We start from the raw sequence: 20122 nt of genomic DNA, 5'->3' as shown, positions 1-20122 counted from the left end.
AACGTTGTTGAGGTCACTCTCAGCTCATTCTCTGTTTGTCGCTCCGATGGATAGAGAAGAGTTGCTAATTGTGTTGTATTTACATGATGTAAAAGGCAGGAGCCATAAATGAGAATGTCAGTAAAGCTGGACAATTAAAAGGCTTATGCAAAGTGTCATCATTAAGCGGATGATGGTCTGTGTTAGGCTCTGTGAGCACCCTTATGAACCCCCTACAGAAATGATAAATGACAAACCAGTCATGTTTCATAATAGTTTGTTATGAACCCCCCCCTCCTCTTCTACCCCCACCCCTGAGATTATAAGTGGCCATCAATTTATGTTTCGTAACAATTTATTTTCAGATGTTTTGTCGGGAGAAGATGGCAGTTCGAGTACAGCTTGTAATTGTTGTTGTCATGATTGAAGGGCGTAAAATGAATCTTTTCTCTGTTTTGTCTGGTCTACTGTCTGTCTGTGTGATGATAAAGATGGGAAGTGTGGAGGCTTTACACGCCCTGTATACTTTGTACATCATCCGTCTGGTTTAGACTGGCAGGCCTCTTGTCCTGTCTGACAGATTTGAGAATAGACTATTTCTCTGGATACTTTGAACTTGATCGGGGTCAGACGTTGACTCATAGTTTGCTGACATATCCCAGGTAGGTTATGGGCTTTATAACACCATCGACAACACTTGATTTGCCCGAGGAATGAACCTGGTTCCTTAATAAACAAACTGCCACAGCTCTTGGAAAATGTATAAACGTGAAAACACAGAGCATCATAAAATACATTTCTCTATTTGTGTCTTCCCTCTGTTCTTTGTTAGCTCCATTTCTACTATCTTTCTTAATTGGGTTTCCTTCTTTTACTACAGTAGCTCATGAGCACGTATTGTTTCATGTGAGGGTTTTAGGCCTATTTCAAATCATTTCAAACTGGCAGTAGCTTAGGCTGCGTAGTCATAGGGTTTGAATCCTCCGTTTCCGTCTATCGTTTTAGTACTGTAGCTGCATCAACTCGACAATAGCGCTCTTTTCCTTTCTGAAGAAGGATCTTTTCTTCATGAATATTTCTGTAAATGATAGTTTGTTGTGAATGGCGTTCGTGCAAATGTGTTTTCTCAAGGGTTGAGACGATAGTTTTACATAAAAGAGAGCTGCAATGCACACCCATAGCTAGGTCTCAGGGAAATTCAGATCAGTACTTATTATGACTATTGGCAGCAATTTTTTACACAGTCTCTCCAAGCGCTGAAAAAGCCATTGTAGTACCTGTAAATAACACATGTAACAAATGTATGATTGTTAGACGTTGTGTTAGTTAGCGAAGGAAGGAAACTAGGTCACTATGTATCTTCAGTCTGTGATCGGTATGAACCCAGGTACTTAGAGCTACCTTCTTTCTCAGCTCCCAGATGCTCTTTTTTCAAAACACAACCCCAGATATCAGCACAATTGATTCCTGATTTCAGGAAGTATACTTGGTAATCCTCTCAGAGCCTTTAGGACTGCCTCCATACCTGTTTGATGTTCTGTCTTATAGCCTAAAACCCAGCATCGCTGGAGAGCTGTGGTAGGTCGGTCTGTTCTCCCGCCAGCCAACCTCAATCTAGGCCCAAGGACATGGCAAACAAGAGCCAAGAACCACAATAACTAAGCAGGGGATGTGATTAGAGATCCTGTGGCATGCTGTCACACATTTTTCATTTGTGGAAATTGATGCAGATGATCTTGACTCTCTATTTTCCAAAAAGGGTGTCTCGTTTACCCAGGCACTGTTACAGAAAAAGGAGATGTTGTTGTGTTCCAGACGGAAAATGAATACTGTGATTTTGGGGAATTCTTTTTCCTTATATGTGATAAGTGGAGGGTAATTTGCAGGCAAATGACCGGATACAATCTATACCAGTAAATACTATGTTTAGAGAAATGTTTTCAGCTGGACATATTTTGGGACTCGATACAAGCCTCATGCAGTTGTTAGATGTGGATGGAAGCAAGATTCCTGACACAGATACTGTCAGCTAATCATTTTGTCACACTTTATTTTGGATAGCTTTTCCATCTCTAGATACCGTACTGATGGGCATACTAACTGCTTGCTGAGGTTACGTTTAGGTTGAGGTTTAGAAAAAGGATTAGGGTAAGGGTTGAGGTTAGGGTTAGGGTAAGGACTACAATTAGGGTTAGGAGAAGGATTAAGGTTAGGGTTAGAGCTAGGTGTAAGGTTAGTAGATGGTTGAAATGTTACTGATAGTCTGTAATTACAAACACCATCTCTAGACGCTCTACAGACTATCCAAATAAAGTGTCACCAGTCACTATATTTCAAAGCTGTGCTTGTGTGTGAGTCAGAAGTTGGGATTGCACAATGTTCAAAATAGGCCAGTGACAATGACTCAGTCTATGCTAACACCCCCACATTAAATCGGGGGGTCTATACTAAGCATGGAAATGATACACAAGCGAGACATGTTAGTTGTGACGTTTTTGTGTGCATGCAGGAGCTATTCATCTTCCTATCAATAGACAATTATGATAGGAAAATAGAAGACAATTACGATTAGGTAACTGGTACAGCAGGTGACAAGATCTGTGTGTGTGTGTGTGTGTGCGTGTGCGTGTGCGTGTGTGTGTGTGTGTGTGTGCGTGTGTGTGTGTGTGTGTGTGTGTGTGTGTGTGTGTGTGTGTGTGTGTGTGTGTGTGAGTGCGTGCGTGCGTGCGTGCGTGCGTGTGTGTGTGTGTGTGCTTGTGTTTTTGCCAGCCTGTGTGTAGACTGCACCGCAGTTGCCCCTGTTCCATAAAGGGAGATGTAGAATGTCCATCTCCCTCAGAGGAACAGAGATAGAAACGGGCAAACTGCCAAACAGGCCTGATGTGGAGATGGATGGCATCCATAGCACACTGTGGTTGGCATCATTGTTTTCTTGTAGATGGTCTCCCCATCTAGGGGTTGTGGTGCTAGGGGCAGGAGGACCCAGAAGCGAGGGGAGCCAAATCCCGTTGGATGATATTATCACCTGTAGAGGAGACCAGAGCTGGCAGCTGGCAGCGTCACACAGTGTAGTCTGGCCTCCAATAAAGAGCCTCCTCTCCCCTGAGACACACAGCCACTGACTCACACAGGACAGAGTAAAGAAGGGAGACTTCAAGTCTTCTTCACAAAGGCCTGTGTTGAGGTTGCATGGTAATGAGAGAAACCTCAACGCACACTGTCACAGCACCACAATAGCAGCAAAATAGCACCACAATAGCAGCTGAGCCAAGTAAAGCCCCTCCTGCCAAACCCTCCCCTAACCCGGACCACGCTGAGCCAAGTAAAGCCCTTCCTGCCAAACCCTCCCCTAACCCGGACCCCGCTGAGCCAAGTAAAGCCCCTCCTGCCAAACCCTCCCCTAACCCGGACCACGCTGAGCCAAGTAAAGCCCCTCCTGCCAAACCCTCCACTAACCCGGACCACGCTGAGCCAAGTAAAGCCCCTCCTGCCAAACCCTCCCCTAACCCGGACCACGCTGAGCCAAGTAAAGCCCTCCCTGCCAAACCCTCCCCTAACCCGGACCACGCTGAGCCAAGTAAAGCCCTTCCTGCCAAACCCTCCCCTAACCCGGACCACGCTGAGCCAAGTAAAGCCCCTCGTGCCAAACCCTCCCCTAACCCGGACCACGCTGAGCCAAGTAAAGCCCTTCCTGCCAAACCCTCCCCTAACCCGGACCCCGCTGAGCCAAGTAAAGCCCCTCCTGCCAAACCCTCCCCTAACCCGGACCACGCTGAGCCAAGTAAAGCCCCCCTCCTGCCAAAGCCCCTCCCCAAACCCTCCCTAACCCGGACCACGCTGAGCCAAGTAAAGCCCCTAACCCGGACCACGCTGAGCCAAACCCTCCCCTAACCCGGACCACGCTGAGCCAAGTAAAGCCCCTCCTGCCAAACCCTCCCTAACCCGGACCACGCTGAGCCAAGTAAAGCCCTCCTGCCAAACCCTCCCTAACCCGGACCACGCTGAGCCAAGTAAAGCCCTTCCTGCCAAACCCTCCCCTAACCCGGACCACGCTGAGCCAAGTAAAGCCCCTCGTGCCAAACCCTCCCCTAACCCGGACCACACTGAGCCAAGTAAAGCCCTTCCTGCCAAACCCTCCCCTAACCCGGACCCCGCTGAGCCAAGTAAAGCCCCTCCTGCCAAACCCTCCCCTAACCCGGACCACGCTGAGCCAAGTAAAGCCCTTCCTGCCAAACCCTCCCCTAACCCGGACCCCGCTGAGCCAAGTAAAGCCCCTTCCTGCCAAACCCTCCCCTAACCCGGACCCCGCTGAGCCAAGTAAAGCCCCTCCTGCCAAACCCTCCCCTAACCCGGACCACGCTGAGCCAAGTAAAGCCCCTCCTGCCAAACCCTCCCCTAACCCGGACCCACGCTGAGCCAAGTAAAGCCCCTCCTGCCAAACCCTCCCCTAACCCGGACCACGCTGAGCCAAGTAAAGCCCCTCCTGCCAAACCCTCCCCTAACCCGGACCACGCTGAGCCAAGTAAAGCCCTTCCTGCCAAACCCTCCCTAACCCGGACCACGCTGAGCCAAGTAAAGCCCTTCCTGCCAAACCCTCCCTAACCCGGACCACGCTGAGCCAAGTAAAGCCCCTCCTGCCAAACCCTCCCTAACCCGGACCACGCTGAGCCAAGTAAAGCCCTCCTGCCAAACCCTCCCCTAACCCGGACCCGCTGAGCCAAGTAAAAGCCCTCCCTAACCCGACCACCTGCCAAAGCCCTGCCAAACCCCCCTAACCCGGACCCCGCTGAGCCAAGTAAAGCCCCTCCGCCAAACCCTCCCCTAACCCGGACCCCGCTGAGCCAAGTAAAGCCCCTCCTGCCAAACCCTCCCCTAACTCGGACCACGCTGAGCCAAGTAAAGCCCCTCCTGCCAAACCCTCCCCTAACCCGGACCACGCTGAGCCAAGTAAAGCCCCTCCTGCAAACCCTCCCCTAACCCGGACCACGCTGAGCCAAGTAAAGCCCCTCCTGCCAAACCCTCCCCTAACCGGACCACGTTGAGCCAAATGTGCGCCGCACTATGGAACTCCAGGTCACGGCCGGTTGTAACACAGCCTGGAACCGCTGCGCCACTCGGGAGTGTAGTGCAGTCTTTTAATTAAAATGTTGGCCGTACACACACAAGTCACTCTGGTCAGCTGTAATTCACTCTGGTCAACTGTAATTCACTCTGGCCAGCTGTAATTCACTCTGGCCAGCTGTAAGTCACTCTGGCCAGCTGTAATTCACTCTGGCCAGCTGTAATTCACTCTGGCCAGCTGTAATTCACTCTGGCCAGCTGTAAGTCACTCTGGCCAGCTGTAAGTCACTCTGGATAAGAGCATCTGATAAATGACATTATTATTATTATTTTTTGCCTACAGTCACACCCCATAATACGCATGGAATGGTATTAAGAAATGCCTTATCACACTTCAGTGACCTCTGACGAAGAGTGATTGATCATCTCAAATAACTACTTTTCCAGGTGATCTACTCTGAAAAATAACAGAGTGAAGTGCGTTCCTCTTGCAGGGGATTGGAGAGGAGGAGAGTGGGCGAGGAGACTGGCCGTTACAGAGAGGCTCTGTAGGAGTGGCAGGAAATCGATTCAGGCTATTTAGGATTTAACTCTCCCTTTCCTTTGTGTGTGTGTGCCTTTGCGTGGATATGTTTGTGTGTGTATGCGCATACACTGTGTGTGTGTGTGTGTGTGTGTGTGTGTGTGTGTGTGTGTGTGTGTGTGTGTGTGTGTGTGTGTGTGTGTGTGTGTGTGTGTGTGTGTGTGTGTGTGTGTGTGTGTGTGTGTGTGTTTGAGAGAGAGAGAGGAGAGAGAGCGAGAGAGATGGAACAAACACCAAATTGAGACTGCATGCAGAATTCTGAAAATATATGTACAATATGAACAATATAAAACCTCCTGCAAAATGGATGACCATATTAGAGACACATATTTTCCCCAGATTAAACAGATCCACAAAGAATTTGAAAACAAACCCAATTTTGATAAACTCCCATATCTATTGGGTGAAGCAGCAAGATTTGTGACATGTTGCCACAAGAAAAGGGCAACCAGTGAACAACAAACATCATTGCAAATACAACCCATATTTATGTTGACTTATTTTCCCTTTTGTACCTTAACTATTTGCACATTGTTACAACACTGTATACAGACATACTCTGACATTTGAAATGTCTTTTGGAATTTCTGTGAGTGTAATGTTTACTGTTTTTGTTTAGTTCACTTTTGTTTATTATCTACTTCACTTGCTTTAGCAATGTTAACATATGTTTCCCATGCCAATAAAGCCCTTGAATTAAATTGAGAGAGAGAGATAGAGAGAGAGAGAGACGACCCCATACTCTGTTCCTGCACCATGTGTTCCAGTAAAGGGCCTGCTGCATTCACTCCCAACTCCAAAATGCAGTCCAGAGAGTGAGAGAAAGAGATTAGGAGGGGGGGAGAATGCGAGAGGGGAACAAAAACAGCAGTGAAACCAGACACGCAGTTCTCATTTGGGGAATGTAATGTTGGAGGGGTAGAGGAGGAAGGGATGAGGATAATTAAAGACAGTGGCTAACTGTTCTGTTTGGTTCTGTGGCCCTTGCAGTCTGGATACAGTATGGAGTGTATAGAGCAACAACAACCACACACACAGGGGCGTGTACTCACACAAACATACAAAGACACACACAGGGGTGGGTACTCACACAAACATAGAGAGACACACACAGGGGCGTGTACTCACACAAACATACAGAGACACACACAGGGGCGTGTACTCACACAAACATACAGAGACACACACATGGGTGTGTACTCACACAAACATACAAAGACACACACAGGGGCGTGTACTCACACAAACATACAGAGACACACACCGGGTGTGTACTCACACAAACATACAAAGACACACACATGGGAGTGTACTCACACAAACATACAAAGACACACACAGGGGCGTGTACTCACAAAAACATACAAAGAAACACACAGGGGTGTGTACTCACACAAACATACAGAGACACACACAGGGGCGTGTACTCACACAAACATACAGAGACAGACACAGGGGCGTGTACTCACACAAACATACAGAGACACACACAGGGGTGTGTACTCACACAAACATACAGAGACACACACATGGGCGTGTACTCACACAAACATACAGAGACACACACAGGGGCGTGTACTCACACAAACATACAGAGACACACACAGGGGCGTGTACTCACACAAATATACAGAGACACACACAGGGGCGTGTACTCACACAAATATACAGAGACACACACAGGGGCGTGTACTCACACAAACATACAGAGACACACACAGGGGCGTGTACTCACACAAATATACAGAGACACACACAGGGGCATGTACTCACACAAACATACAGAGACACACACAGGGGCATGTAGACAGACACAAGGGCGTGTACTCACACAAACATACAGAGACAGACACAGGGGCATGGCCTCACACAAACATACAGAGACACACACAGGGGCGTGTACTCACACAAACATACAGAGACACACACAGGGGCATGTACTCACACAAACATACAGAGACACACACAGGGGCATGTAGACAGACACAAGGGCGTGTACTCACACAAACATACAGAGACAGACACAGGGGCATGGCCTCACACAAACATACAGAGACACACACAGGGGCGTGTACTCACACAAACATACAAAGACACACACAGGGGCGTGTACTCACAAAAACATACAGAGACACACACAGGGGCGTGTACTCACACAAACATACAAAGACACACACAGGGGCGTGTACTCACAAAAACATACAAAGAAACACACAGGGGCGTGTACTCACACAAACATACAGAGACACACGCAGGGGCGTGTACTCACACAAACATACAGAGACAGACACAGGGGCATGTACTCACACAAACATACAGAGACACACACAGGGGCATGTACTCACACAAACATACAGAGACACACACAGGGGCGTGTACTCACACAAACATACAGAGACACACACAGGGGTGTGTACTCACACAAACATACAGAGACACACACAGGGGCGTGTACTCACACAAACATACAGAGACACACACAGGGGCGTGTGCTCACACAAATATACAGAGACACACACAGGGGCATGGACTCACACAAACATACAGAGACACACACAGGGGCATGTACTCACACAAACATACAGAGACACACACAGGGGCATGTAGACAGACACAAGGGCGTGTACTCACACAAACATACAGAGACAGACACAGGGGCATGGCCTCACACAAACATACAGAGACACACACAGGGGCGTGTACTCACACAAACATACAGAGACACATACAGGGGCGTGTACTCACATAAACATACAGAGACACATACAAGGGCGTGTACTCACACAAACATACAGAGACAGACACAGAAACGTACTATGCGCACACACACACACGCACGCACGCATACACAAACACACACACTTCCGCGAACACACCCACACACACATACACACACACACTGGCACACACACACATCTAAACCTACACTACAGTGAGAAACCCATACACGTCTTCTCCATTTCCCATTCAACAGTAAAAGCCGCTCTCCTTGGCTGTGCTTCCTCAGCCGGAGGGTGTTAATAGCTTTAGTTGAGGCTGTGTGTGCATACAGATGCCTATGTCGGCCCACAAAATGACAGCCATCCTCCAGGGGGAGAAAAGAGCCTTTCTCCTGGACCAGAGGTCCTGCAGGGGGACACAGCCCGGTTCCCACACTGCCTGGTTTGTTGAACGCTTCCCAAATACCATCACCACACTCTCTTCCTCCCTCAGTCTGTTGTTTCTCACCCTCCTTCTTTTATTCTGTCTTTCCCTTTCTTTCTCCCGCTTTTCCTCTTTCTCTTACGACTGATTTTTCCCCACTTGTCTCTCTTTCTCCCTCCCTCCCGTCTCCCTTCTCTATCCCTCTCTTCCCTTCTCCCTCTATCGTTCCAATTTTGGTCTCTCTTTCATCCCCCATTGCTTTTTTCCCTTCCCCTGTTTGGATGGGCCAGTGAATGGTGATGTACTGTGTGAATGGCCTGGTGGGCTCAGATTCCCATGCTGGAGGGAACAATGCTGGGCTGTGATGTGAACAGCCACGTAGGGCTGGAGGTGCAGGCAGAGAGGCAGGGCGTTGTGGCAGGGCCAGAACCAGGGCCAGGCAGCCTGAGGTGGAGGCTCCTGGGCCACGTTTGCACCACTGAACGAGCAGGCTGTGATGTCATGGGAACCGCTCGGTTCACTAATGAACACAAACGGAATCAGGACCGTTCTTCCTCTCCTGAGGTTCTCTCTGGCCTGAGAAGAGTATCAGGATACGGTTGACCACATTTATCTCATGTGCAGAGTACGGTCTTGTGGGACATTTTGGTCACAATGATTATTGTTTTTTAAGTTGCTGTGGGCAATGTAGTAATAACGGTCAACTTGTCCCATGATCACCTTGGAATCAATAAACCATCCTCTCTGTGTTTGAATTGTCCCTTGGGTCCGCTATCTTACAATCTCTTTCAATATTTACAGATTCCGTGATGCTCACCCTCATCCATGATCCTCTCTGTTTTATTTACCAGAATGCCATGGTGTCGTTCAAGGAGCTGTGTGGTCTGACGCCGGCGGCCAACATGAAGCAGTGTATCCTGACCGTGTCCACGTGGCTGATGAACAGCGAGCGAGCGCTCAGGGTGACCGTGGACCTGAGTCAAGCCTACCCCACCATGGAGGCCCAAGGGCCCGTCCCCGAGCTGCTCCGCAAGGTCCTCACCGCCTACGACATGGTACGCTACAGCAGCACCACATAGGCATAACATGCACTGCAGAGCTACCACTCTGTTGAGGTCTATGTTGTACTCAGAGAGATACGTTTGGTGGGTAAATGCTGAACGAGTGACGCAAGCGCAACGTTCATTGGTGGTTAATAGGCGTGCAAACGCTATTCACTAAAAAGGTGCTGTGGAATGAAAAACGCTTCACAACCTGGTAAGGTGACAAGCTACAACACCCTTGTGCACTATACAGTCTTTAAGAGTCTGTTGCACACTATGCCTTGAAATAATACTGTCAGTGTTGGCAAATGTTCTAAATTGTTAGCACATTATGACACAGCAAGGCAACACGCCACAGATGACCTCCACCGCAGGGAGTGAACAAACCATTTCCTATAGCTGCTGCAGCGCGGTGATAAACGCAAACTCATCCCGGAGCAGTTCACCCAGTTCCGCGCGGCATCCCATCATGCCCTGTGTCTCCCCAAGCCGTCACTCTCCATCCTGGCTGCTGTCTGATCTGTGATGACAACCAGCTTATTCATTATTCACCAGGCATCCAACTGGTACAGGCCAACACAGGGGTGGTTAAAGTCCCCCCCAGCGCTCAGAGCAAGTCAACGCCCCACTATTCCACCCCCCTGATGGAGATTGGTTTGACCTATTGAACTGGGTCATCCGAGAGGAACTGTTGTGTTGTTGTAGCTACATGACATTACTGTTCATATCCCAGTCACTCCTATTGCTGACACCTAGAGTGCAACAACCTCATATAAGTCCCATAGCTGAGGCTCTGAATAGCTTTGTAGTTTAATCAGCTTTCTCCCTGGGCTTGTATTTGAGTACCTCTTATGGCCCCGGTACATTACATTCACATGTGAAGGGCTTTAATGAAGAGCCTAAATGAAGGGCCTAAAAATAATTCCAATGCTGTTCCATTGCAACATTCCTGTGCTCCCAGCCTCCCAGCGTTAGCTAGCAGAGTCCCGACAGCTGAGGAGATGAATCTACAGTGAGGCTGAGTGTGTCTGAGACAGAGGCTGCCTGTCCTGAGCACAGGGTCAGTCAGCTGAGTGTTACTGTGTGCTTCCAAAGATTAGTCCATTGGCACACGCCCCACTCTCAAAAACAGAGGCTCCAGTGTTTGAAGGTGTGTGTGTGTGTATCCATTTGTGTGTGTGTGCGTGTGTGCGTGCGTGTGTGTGTGTGTGTGTGCGTGCGTGCGTGCGTGCGTGTGTGCGTGTGTGTGTGTACCAGCCCTAGCCATTAAAACATTAATGGTTGTCCTCATGTGGGCTGGTTGGACGCAGGCGCCGTAACCTAGGAGTGAACTGAGCATCAGCAGATTGGAACTCTGTGGTCAGCGCCCTTGAGGCCAGGCCAGAGAGACTCAGCTCAGCCTGAGCCAATGGGAGCCAGCCCCCTGTCCTGTCTGCTGACCAATATGATCCCAGATCCAGTGGCCCTGTACCAGCCCACACACAGTGGCCTGCTTCTTGTCTCTGTGCTCTTATAATATATATAATAATAATATATGCCATTTAGCAGACGCTTTTATCCAAAGCGACTTACAGTCATGTGTGCATACATTCTACGTATGGGTGGTCCCGGGATCGAACCCACTACCCTGGCGTTACAAGCGCCATGCTCTACCAACTGAGCTACAGAAGGACCATCTTAACTAAAGTGTGAAACTTCATTAGCGTTCTCCTGCTGCTGGGTCAGGCCAGCTACTTCTCGCTGTCTATGGGAGGGAGAGAGGCTGTAAAAGCAGAAGGTTTTCAGTTCAGGTCACAGGGTTGGGGATTGGAACTGGGCTAAAGCTGTAAGGCTAGCTCAATGCTTCCAGGAACACAGGTAGGGGACCAGACGGGGGCTGCATCACAACATGGCACCCTATTCCCTATGTAGTGCACTACTTTTAGCCAGAACCCTATGGGCTATGGGAATATGGAACAGGGTGTCATTTTGGATGCAACCAGACTGTTCTCACCTCCTGTCCTCTACTGCATCACCACATGATCAGGACTCGCCGTATGTGTGTGTGTGTGTGTGTGTGTGTGTGTGTGTGTGTGTGTGTGTGTGTGTGTGTGTGTGTGTGTGTGTGTGTGTGTGTGTGTGTGTGTGTGTGTGTGTGTGTGTGTGTGTGTGTGTGTGTGTGTGTGTGTGTGTGTGTGTGTGTGTTTTGTCTGTCTCTGTGTGTGTGGGTGTGATTCCCAGGGTCTGGCAATTGCAAAGGGAGAAAAAAGTTTATAAGAGCGATCCAAGGGCTTTGTGAAATGTTGACATACCCTCTTCCTCTTCCGTCTCTTAGAAGAATTCCCCTTTAGACTTTGTTATTCATTATTCAGGGCGGCAGGGTAGCCTAGTGGTGAGAGCGTTGGACTAGTAACCGAAAGGTTGCAAGTTCAAACCCCTGAGCTGACAAGGTACAAATCTGTCGTTCTGCCCCTGAACAGGCAGTTAACCCACTGTTCCCAGGCTGTCATTGAAAATAAGAATTTGTTCTAAACTGACTTGCCAAGTTAAATAAAGGTAAAAATAAAAATTCCTATGGTATTCCCCCATGTGTACATTCAATGATAATTCTGTGTTATTCTTTACGAAGAGGTTTTGTTTCCATTGTCCTGTTTAGCCTTGTCTACAGTAGGACCCATGGCATAACACAGGAATTGCTTGATGCTGTACGACCTCACTTCCTTTTGCGTAATCTTGTCCCGTTTATTTCTCTATAGATGATTCAGACGAGCCGGACGCTGATCGAGTCAGCTGACGTGGTCTACTCCAAGCTTACACAAGCACAACGGGCAGGTAAGGCTTTGTGGTATTCACTTTATCTGTGACATAGCCTGGTAAAGTGCTGTCTCCTAAGGTCGGCAAGACAGCACAAACAGATCTCGGACCAGTCTATGCCACGGGTCAGGAGCTTCAACAAACCCAAACACTCCCATCCCAAACTGGTTGCTGATCAGTCTTTCTATTACATTTTTTTACCAGGTAAATTGACTGAGACATTCTGATTTACAGCAATGACCTGGGGAATAGTTACAGGAGAGAGGAAGGGGGGTGAATGAGCCAATTGAAAGCTGGGGATGATTAGGTGGCCATGATGGTATGAGGGCCAGATGGGAATTTAGCCAGGACACCGGGGTTAACACCCCTACTCTTACAATAAGTGCCATGGGAGCTTTAGTGACCACAGAGAGTTAGGACACCCATTTTAACATCCCATCTTAAAGACAGCACCCTACACAAGGCAATGAGATATTATATAACACCACTTCCAGCAGCGTCTGGTCTCTCTTTCAGGGAACGACCAGGACCCTGCTTAGCTTCATAGGCACAGCAGTGGAATCAGTTTTTCATAATTCATTTTTCAGTCAGTTTTTCACAATTCCTGACATTTAATCAGAGTAAAAAAGTCCCTGTCTTAGGTCAGTTAGGATCGACCACTTTATTTTAAGAATGTGAAATGTCAGAATAATAGTAGAGAGAATGATTTCTTTCAGCTTTTATTTCGTCACATTCCCAGTGGGTCAGAAGTTAACATACACTCAATTAGTATTTGGTAGCATTGCCTTTAAATTGTTTAACTTGGGTCAAATGTTTCAGGTAGCCTTCCGTAAGCTTCCCACAATAAATTGGGTGAATTTTGGCCCATTCCTCTTGACAGAGCTTGTGTAACTGAGTCAGGTTTGTAGGCCTCCTTGCTAGCACATGCTTTTTCAGTTCTGCCCACACATTTTCTATTGGATTGAGGTCAGGGCTTTGTGATGGCCACTCCAATACCTTGATTTTGTTGTCCTTAAGCCATTTTGTCACAACTTTGGAAGTATCCTTGGGGTCATTGTCATTTGGAAGACCCATTTGTGACTGATGTCTTGAGATGTTGCTTCACTATATCCACATAAAAATTTTCCATTATCATGATGCCATTTATTTTGTGAAGTGCACCAGTCCCTCCTGCAGCAAAGCACCCCCACAACATGATGCTGCCACCCCTGTGCTTCACGGTTGGGATGGTGTTCTTCGGCTTGCAAGCCTCCCCCTTTTTCCTCCAAACATAATGATGGTCATTATGGCCAAACAGTTCTATTTTTGTTTCATCAGACCAGAAGACATTTCTCCAAAAAGTATGAGTCCTCATGTGCAGTTGCAAATCGTAGTCTGTCTTTTTTATGGCGGTTTTGGAGCAGTGGCTTCTTCCTTGCTGAGCGGCCTTTCAGGTTATGTCAATATTGGACTCGTTTACTGTGGATATAGATACTTTTGTACCTGTTTCCTCCAGCATTTTCACAAGGTCCTTTGCTGTTTTTATGGGATTGATTTGCACATTTCGCACCAAAGTACGATCATCTCTAGGAGACAGGACGCATTTCCTTCCTGAGCGGTATGACGGCTGCGTGGTCCCATGGTGTTTATACTTGCGTACTATTGTTTGTACAGATGAACGTGGTACCTTCAGGCATTTGGAAATTGCTCCAAAGAGAAACCAGACTTATTAAGGTCTACAATTCTTTTCCTGAGGTCTTGGCTGATTTCTTTTGATTTTCCCATGATGTCAAGCAAAGAGGCACCGAGTTTGAAGGTAGGCCTTACATCTACAAGTACACCTCCAATTGACTCAAATGATGTCAGAAGCTTCTAAAGCCATGACATAATTTTCTGGAATTTTCCAAGCTGATTTAAGGTACGGGCAACTTCTGACCCACTGGAATTGTGATACAGTGAATTATAAGTCAAATAATCTGTCTGTAAACAATTGTTGGAAAAATTACTTGTGTCATGCACAAGGTAGATGTCCTTACCAACTTGCCAAAACTATAGTTTGTTAACAAGACATTTGTGGAGTGGTTGAAAAACAAGTTTTAATGACTCCAACCTAAGTGGATGTAAACTTCTGACTTCAACTGTACCTGTGGGGATTTCATCACAGTCACTGTCATTTCTATTGCTGTAGCCATCCAGTAATTTACCACATATCTCCAGGGACTCAGCCCTGGGTAGTTAACTCGTCAGTCGGCATGTGAATTCACTCACCGAGCAAGACGGCATTGAATGGAACAAGAGGAGTGAATCAACTGAGTGAATAAAGATGACAGGAAGAACAGTAATAGATAGAAAGATAGAATGAGGGAGAGAATGGAAGCAGGGAATTGTCAATACTGTTTTTTTTTTAAGTGGCTTGTGGACGATAGCGGTGACTAAGGCTTATGGTGCGTGGTTGTAATTGACTATAATGAGATCTTTTAAGTACAAAATGGCTCCAAATTAGGGGGCCAATGATTGTCTTTCTCCTGGCTCGCCATCCTCGGCGCGGAGCTGTAATTGCAGTTTGCCCCCACTGCAGTACTGAGTGGCTGCAGACAGACAGATGGCTGCAGACAGACAGCGCTTCTAAATGGCAGAGAAGATGAGATGAAGATGCATCAGGATTCCTGATTTATCCTCATTATGTTTGTTTACCTACAGTATTTGTATCTGCCCGCCTCTGAAGGCGAGACATAACACAGATAGTACATCTGCACTGCTAAGCCCATATGGATATTAAACCAGCAGCGAGAGCACATGTGTACACCTCCTAACGTTTTTATTTGGACAGTGAAGCAGCCTGTAGGGAGGAGGTCAGAGACCTGGCAGTGTGATGCCAGGACAACAACCTCTCCCTCACCGTCAGCAAGACAAAGGAGCTGATCGTGGACTACAGGATACGGAGAGGCGAGCACGCCCCCATCCACATCGATGGGGCTGTAGTGGAGCAGGTCGAGAGTTTCAAGTTCCTCCGCATCACTAAGTAATTAACATGGTTCACACACACCAACACAGTTTTAAGAGGGCACTACAACGTCCCTTCCCCCTCAGGAGGCTGAGAAGATTTGACATGGGCCCTACATTTGACATGGGCATCCACATTAATGTAGAAGTGTTTAGAAACATATTCTATTCTTATTTACAATAAAAGTGACTCCAAAATAACACAATACATCATTTACCATTCATTTCTACTGGGCACAACATAATCCGAAACACAACCAAAACAAACAATACCAAATTGTTCGGGTATAGAGCCAAATGAAACGTTTTAGCTTCACTGGCCAAATAGATACGTAGGGGAGTGTACAGTATATATTTATTCACACCCCTTGACTTTTTCCACATGTTGTTGTGTTACAACATAATGTCAAAGTGGAATGATGTTTTTAGACATTTTTTCAAATAGATTACAAATTAAAACCTGAAATGTCTTGAGCCAATAAGTATTCAACCCTTTTGTTATGACAAGTCTAAATAAGTTCAAGGGTAAAAACGTGCTTAACAAGTCACATAGTACGTTTTATAATAATAGTGTTCAGCATGATTTATGAATGACTACTTCAGCTCTGTGTCCCACACATAATAATTATCTGTAAGGTCCCTCAGTCGAGCAGTGAATTTCAAACACAGATTCAACCACAAAGACCAGGGAGGTTTTCCAATGCCTCACAAAGAAGGGAACCTATTAGGAGATGAACAAAGCTGACATTGACTATCCCTTTGAGCATGGTGAAGTTATCAATTACACTTTGAATGGTGTATCAATACACACAGTCACTACTAAAATACAGGCGACCTTCCTAACTCAGTTGCCGGAGAGGAAGGAAACCACTCAGGGATTTCACCATGAGGCCAATGGTGACTTTAAAACAGTTACAGAGTTTAATGGCTGTGACAGGAGAAAACTGAGGATGGATCAACAACATTGTAGTTACTCCACAATACTAACCTAAATGACAGTGTGAAAAGGAGGAAGCCTGTACAGAGTAAAATTATTCAAAACGTGCATCCTATTTGCAATAAGGCACTAAAGTAATACTGCAAAAAAAAAGTGGAAAAGAAATTCACTTTATGTCCTGAATACAAAGTGTTATGTTTGGGGCAAATCCAACACAACACATCACTGAGTACCACCATCATATTTTCAAGCATGGTGGTGGCAGCATCATGTTAGTGGTATGCTTGTCATCGGCAAGGACTAGGTAGTTTTTTAGGATAAAAATAAACGGAATAGAGCTAAGCACAGGCAAAATCCTAGAGGAGAAACTGCTTTCCAACAGACACTGTGTAATGCTCGTCGGAAGAAGTGGTGCAGCGGACCAAGGTGCAGCGTGGGAAGTGTTCATACTTTTATTACAACTGAACACTAAACAAAACAACAAAAGAACAACGAACGTCACGTTCTGAAGGCTACACAGAGCGAACAAAAAACATCCCACAACCTAAGGTGGCAAAACAGGCTGCCTAAGTATGATTCCTTATCAAGAGCCAATGATGGACAGCTGTCCATGATTGAGAACCATACCCGGCCAAAACACAGAAACACAAAACCTAGAAATAAAGAACATAGAATGCCCACCCAAATCACACCCTGACCAAACCGAAATAGAGACATAAAAAGCTCTACGGTCAGGGCGTGACACACTGGGAGACAAATTCACCTTTCAGCAGTACAATAACCTAAAATGCACGGCCAAATATACACTGGAGTTGAGTACCAAGACGCCATTGAATGTTTCTAAGTGGCCTAGTTAATGTTAAATCGGCATGAAAAACCTATGGCAAGACTTGAAAATGGGTGTGTAACAATGAATGATCAACAAGCAACTTGACAGAGCTTGAATAATTAAAAAAATTATCATGTGCAAATATTGTACAATCCAGGTGTGCAAAGCTCTTAGAGACTTACCCAGAAAGGCTGTAATCGCTCCCAAAGGTGATTCTGACATGTGTTGACTCAGGTGTGTGAATACGTATGTGAATTAGATATTTCTCTATTTCATTTTCAATAAATGTGCAAAAATGTCTAAAAACACATTTTCACTTTGCCATTATGGGGTATTGTGTGGATATGGGTGAGAAAAAAATATACGTTTGATACATGTTCTATTCAGGCTGTAACACAACAAAATCTGGGAATAAATCAAGGGATTTGAATTCTTTCTGAAGGCACTATATATCATATTCAGAATGAACTGTGGATGGAATGAAAAACATCCACATGTTAACAGAACCAGGCAGAGACAGGTTTAGTGTGTGTGTGTGTGTGTGTGTGTGTGTGTGTGTGTGTGTGTGTGTGTGTGTGTGTGTGTGTGTGTGTGTGTGTGTGTGTGTGTGTGTGTGTGTGTGTGTGTGTGTGTGTGTGTGTGTGTGTGTGTGTGTGTGTTTAAGAGTGCTACTGAGATGGTTGGGGGAATTCATCAGACACTGAAGCCACTGGACAGGCTTGCACATGTCCACCCAGTGTGCCAAATCTGATGAGGTGAGCCTGCACCCCACATGCCTCCCCTCAGTCTCACAGTAACAGGCTCATGCCCATGCCCAGCCACCTCCATGTGGGCAGCACCATGTCCCTGTGCCAGTGTCGTGCTTCCCTTTTACCCAGGGATGGAGCATGAAAGCTGGGCTTGAATCAGAATGCACTCCCCCACTCCTCCATAGAACAGCCCCATAAGAAGCCCTGGGCTAAGCATGGCTGAAACCCCACCAGTAACTACACAGCTGTGTGTTGGTGTCAGTAGTGGGATGTCAAAGGGTCGGTTGTGTAATATAATAATATAATAAGAAAACATTGGGAGTGGGGGAACTGGAAAATATTAACCCCCCCAGCCTCATGCCAAACATAACACTTTCTGTAACATCCAGCTCCCTCCCTCCCTCACCCTCCTCCACCCCACTCTTCACCCAGCCCAGTCGTAAAAAGACATGTCCTGCAGCCATCCCTCCCCTCTCCCCCACCTCTCTGCTGGATTCACACACATTTCTGAGACTTAACTTCTCCCATGCCTCTGCATCCCAGCTCATGCTTTCTGACAAGCTGTTTTGGTATTGCTTGGCCAGGCGGAACAAAATGAAATGGAAAAATAAAAAGTGTGAGGCGAAGGAACTACAAACACAGGAAGCTGAAGCAGCTGTGACACACATGGCTGGGCTCTCAGCAGCCCCACGGAGAGACGACAGCACACCGCTGTTTACCCATAAGGCGCCTGGGCACGGGGAGCACTGCTACACCACCGGTAATAAAACCAACGATGGGGAAAACTAGAAGAGGGATGGTTGGCTCATTCAGTGCATGTGTATGTATGTGTGTTGTGTCTGTGGGTGCGTACGTGTATGTATGGTTTTAATAAAGCGGCCAGGACAGGAAGTAGGGAGGGCCCCTAGCGACTGTGTGGATGCCTCATTGAGTCTCAAATCAAATCAAATCAAATGTATTTATATAGCCCTTCATCAGCTGATATCTCAAAGTGCTGTACAGAAACCCAGCCTAAAACCCCAAACAGCAAGCAATGCAGGTGTAGAAGCACGGTGGCTAGGAAAAACTCCCTAGAAAGGCCAAAACCTAGGAAGAAACCTAGAGAGGAACCAGGCTATGTGGGGTGGCCAGTCCTCTTCTGGCTGTGCCGGGTGGAGATTATAACAGAACATGGCCAAGATGTTCAAATGTTCATAAATGACCAGCATGGTCGAATAATAACAAGGCAGAACAGTTGAAACTGGAGCAGCAGCACAGTCAGGTGGACCGGGGACAGCAAGGAGTCATCATGTCAGGTAGTCCTGGGGCACGGTCCGAGGGCTCAGGTCCTCCGAGAGAGAGAAAGAAAGAGAGAATTAGAGAGAGCATATGTGGGGTGGCCCGTCCTCTTCTGGCTGTGCGTGGAGATTATAACAGAACGTGGGCCAAGATGTTCAAATGTTCATAAATGACAAGCATGGTCGAATAATAGTAAGGCAGAACAGTTGAAACTGGAACAGTCTCTGCTGTAGTGTGGAACTCTGGAGGGCAGAGGTCAACCAGCCAGCCCACACATAAATATGGCCGTTTGCCAGCCAATCAAAAATAAAGGCCAACCACCAGAACCAGTCAGGGAGGAGAGAGCTGCTTGACTGCATGGCCAGATCAGACAGCTATTTTGAGATCAGACAGTTATTCAAGACAGAACCAAAGACTCCCCTCCGACTGTAGATCAGGATGCATCCTGTGATTTTGGTCAGTGACAATCGCAGGGGTTCAGCCAGTTAACCAATGACAAAGGATCGAAAGGAATTCGATGTTAGGCAATGAGTCAATGTTTCCAGTCCATTTAGAGATTGATGAGTGTGTTTAGTGATAAACACAGTGTGGCACAATTTAGCCATCAACCCTTGCGCCATTACCTATCTCTCTCTCTTTCTCCCTTCGTCCCTCCCAGCCCAAACCTCTCTCTCTCTCATTCTCCCTCCCACTCTCCCTCTGTCCCTCCAAGCCTAACCCTCTCTCTCTCTCATTCTCCCTCCC

At 47.0% G+C, this 20122-nt stretch overlaps 1 protein-coding gene across 1 annotated transcript in view; it reads left to right on the top strand.

The window, feature by feature from the left end:
• The window catches only part of LOC118365266 (inactive phospholipase C-like protein 2), a 97525-nt gene that overhangs the window by 56774 nt on the left and 20629 nt on the right, over window positions 1-20122 (top strand). Inside the window, exons 3-4 of the mRNA XM_035747343.2 lie at window positions 9619-9822; window positions 12546-12621. Coding sequence (XP_035603236.2) covers window positions 9619-9822; window positions 12546-12621 — 280 coding nt within the window. The remainder of the gene's footprint in view (window positions 1-9618; window positions 9823-12545; window positions 12622-20122) is intronic.

The sequence above is a fragment of the Oncorhynchus keta genome, chromosome 32, assembly GCF_023373465.1.
Source record: "Oncorhynchus keta strain PuntledgeMale-10-30-2019 chromosome 32, Oket_V2, whole genome shotgun sequence".
Taxonomy (NCBI): domain Eukaryota; kingdom Metazoa; phylum Chordata; class Actinopteri; order Salmoniformes; family Salmonidae; genus Oncorhynchus; species Oncorhynchus keta.
This window is presented reverse-complemented; position numbering and strand designations above follow the sequence as displayed.